This window comes from Caretta caretta, chromosome 5, assembly GCF_965140235.1.
Source record: "Caretta caretta isolate rCarCar2 chromosome 5, rCarCar1.hap1, whole genome shotgun sequence".
Classification (NCBI taxonomy): Eukaryota; Metazoa; Chordata; order Testudines; family Cheloniidae; genus Caretta; species Caretta caretta.
The window spans coordinates 34,820,484-34,823,648 of record NC_134210.1 but is presented as its reverse complement, the minus strand read 5'-3'; the positions used below and the strand labels follow the sequence as shown (position 1 = coordinate 34,823,648).

Sequence of the window (3,165 nt, the reverse complement as noted above, 5' to 3'; positions counted from 1 at the left end):
GCTGGTGCAGATCCAATTAGGCTCTGTGGGCACAAGCATCTGCTCCCAGGATCAGGATCTTAAGTTCTAAAGAAAGTCACAGAAGAAAACATTTACATGATTGTTATCCTGTTGATTGTGTAAACTTCTTGGACTAAATTCATCCCTAGCATATTAATGCCTTTAAGTCAGGGGCAGCTACACAAGAATGACTTTGGGCCTTTTCAGCTTTTATAAGTGAGCAATATTTTGCTTCTATTGTTGGCAGAAAGCCAGGATATTTAAACAAAATGAACTGTGATTAAAAACAAAGCATCTGAAAAATTTCCATCAAAATAAGTTGACTCTGTATTAGTAGAAAGATGGCACATTTTGAAACATTGCATTTGCAAAACTATTTTTAATGTTTATTCTGCTGTTCAATATTCCCTTAAGTACAATATATTTTTAAAGGGCACACTTGCAAGTAATATTTAGAAATGAATTTGAATTCAAAAAGTTTTTCCCATAAATTATTTTGCAGACCAAATGAATGCTGCTCATGCGTGCTTTGACATCACCTAAGAAATGTTGAAGTTAACATTATATAGTGATATAACTAATAAAAACATGGCATTTTCCTGTTATGTAAATTAAAATTCCATAAAACTCAGACTAATATCTGCTGCTCCTTTCATTATTCATCTCATGAATACATATTACAAAGGTAACCCCTGTTTATTAGCATTTTGATACATGCTTTACACTTGGTACCTCATCAGAGAGCATTATATGAAATATTTTTCATTTGTTTTGACTGCCATAAACTTTCTTTTGTATAAAAAGCATGGGTCTCCAGCACATATGCAGCTGAAGGAAAGCAGTCTTACATTTCACATCAAACAATAAAACTCAACATGCCAAAAATATATGCAAAGTTATGTTCTTATCTCCATTGTAAATACAAGCCAACAACTTCACATGCATGGCTACATTGCAAAGAATTGTTTGAGTTACATTAGCAATAATATTATCTCACCAATAACAATTAACAAGACTTTAATCCATTCCCTCTGAGCTCTTAATTTCAACAACCAAAATGCCATCATGGCAGAAGAGAGCAGACAAATCTTTTTTCTTGACTCCATTAGGTAATTTGTATTGTCTAACAAAGCTTCTGGATATGAAACCATGTTCGTCCATCCTACGTCCATGCTGAGCTTTGATCAGGAGCCAGCCTTCAAAAGTCTGAATGATGATATCTTCAGGACAGAACTGCACAACATCCAGTAAGACCTGAAAGCTGGGTTTGCCTTCCTCCGTGCTGTCCTTCTCTGCTGTAGCCATACTTTTTGCTGCATGTCTGCTTCTCACCTCAGCTGTGGATGGGCCTGGCAAAGCATATAAAGAGTGATCCAACTTGCATGCTTCCAGATCTTGGACAGCAAACTGCTCCTGATAACGTACAGGAGTTTCCAGCCAGTGTCTTGTAACTACTCCTTCCATTGCTCAGGCAGAAATATGAGTTACTGCTTTCTGACAGCCAGTGAAAGCAGGAGAGTCAGACTGGCGTAGTGAGCTCTTTCCAGTTGCATGCCTACTCCCAGACTAGTTTATCAGTTGATGTAGCCTTTCATTTTTAGCACTGGCAGAGCTTAACACTTAATTGAACATGATTCATGTCCATGAGACATGCCTCATCTTTTTATACATTGACAATAGAGCACTATTTTTAGGGCATGTGTCTTCAGTTGCTTTGGCAGTTTTTATGCATACACTAACCAGTAAAAATGAAATTTTATTGCACTTCTTGTTCTTCACACATTAACCTGTTTGTTGTTATGAGGAAACAAGGTCTTTTTAAAGGTTCTTTTACTTGTCTAGAAAGGAGTGTGATGTTCTTTCTGTTTCTCAAGGGAAACTACTACAGTAGCTGTAAAAGCTATATTTCTTCTTGCTGAATTATAGAAATTATTTGGGGCAGGAGGACTCAAGCTGTTTGAGGATGTGAGAAAAGCAAATTTGGGTCTGGTTTCACTAGAAAGTTATCAGGTGCCTCTAAAGTTGTGGCAAAGGTTTTGCAGGAGCCAAACTCTGAGTGCTCGTGAGAAAGTTACTTGTGGGCTGTTGGCTGTCCCTTCCCAACTGAAAGGTAACTGTGATGCTGACTCAGCAGTTAGAGATCTTGGTGGCATAGTGGGAGTGGCCTGTGATTTGAGTCTGGCACTGTGATGGCGTCTGAGTCTGCAGTTACAGATTGTAGCTCAGACTCAAGAGCCTGAATTAGCCCTGTAATTTCATAGTAAAAATGACAGTAGAAATAAACACTTGCTTGAGTGTTGGGCAAATTGCAAAAATGACTCACCTGGTTCTTATCAACTCATAGACTTTAAGGCCAGAAGGGATTGATACGATCATCTAGTCTGAACTTCCTGCACATTGCAGGCCACAGAACCTCACCCACCCACTCCTGTAATAGACCCCTAGCCTCTGGCTGAGTTTCTGAAGTCCTCAAATCATGATTTAAAGAGGTCAAGCTACAGAGAATCGGCTATTTACACTAGTTTAAACCGGCAAGTGACCTGTGCCCCATGCTGCAGAGAAAGGTGAAAAAAACCCAGGGTCTCAGCAAATCTGACCTAGGGGAAAATTCTTTCCTGACCCCAAGTATGGCGATCAGTTAGACCCTGAGCATGTGGGCAAGACCACCCAGCCAGACACCTGGGAAAGAATTCTCTGTAGTAACTCAGAGCCATGTAGTGTTCCATCATCAGGTGTTGGAGATACTGGCTACTAGCAGTTGCAGATTGGCCACACACCATTGTAAGCAGTCTCTCATCACACTATCCCCTCCATAAACTTATCAAGCTGAGTCTTTAAGCCACTTAAGTTTTTTTGCCCTCACTGCTCCCCTTGGAAGGCTTTTCCAGAATTTCACTCCTCTCGTGGTTAGAAACCTTCATCTAATTTCAAGCCTAAACTTATTGATGCCCAGTTTACATCCACTTGTTCTTGTGTCCACACTGGTGCTTAACTTAAATAACTCCTTCATCTTTCTTAAATATGTAGAGCCCTGCATGGATATACAATTCATATCCTCAGATGTGGCTATAAAGCAGTTATTCATGGAGCTGTAGGGCTGTAACGACAGCCAGTGAGACCAGCAGGGCCATGGCCAGTGACAGGGCCAGGAACCACAGCAGCGAA

At 40.1% G+C, this 3,165-nt stretch overlaps 1 protein-coding gene across 1 annotated transcript; it reads right to left on the bottom strand.

Annotated features, from left to right (window-relative positions):
* Nucleotides 1-359: 359 nt before the first annotated feature.
* On the bottom strand, nucleotides 360-1,692 carry HSPB3 (heat shock protein family B (small) member 3). The gene has a single exon (XM_048851830.2). The coding sequence runs from the start codon at nucleotides 1,462-1,464 to the stop codon at nucleotides 1,018-1,020; it is 447 nt and encodes a 148-aa protein (XP_048707787.1). The 5' UTR covers nucleotides 1,465-1,692; the 3' UTR covers nucleotides 360-1,017.
* Nucleotides 1,693-3,165: the final 1,473 nt, after the last annotated feature.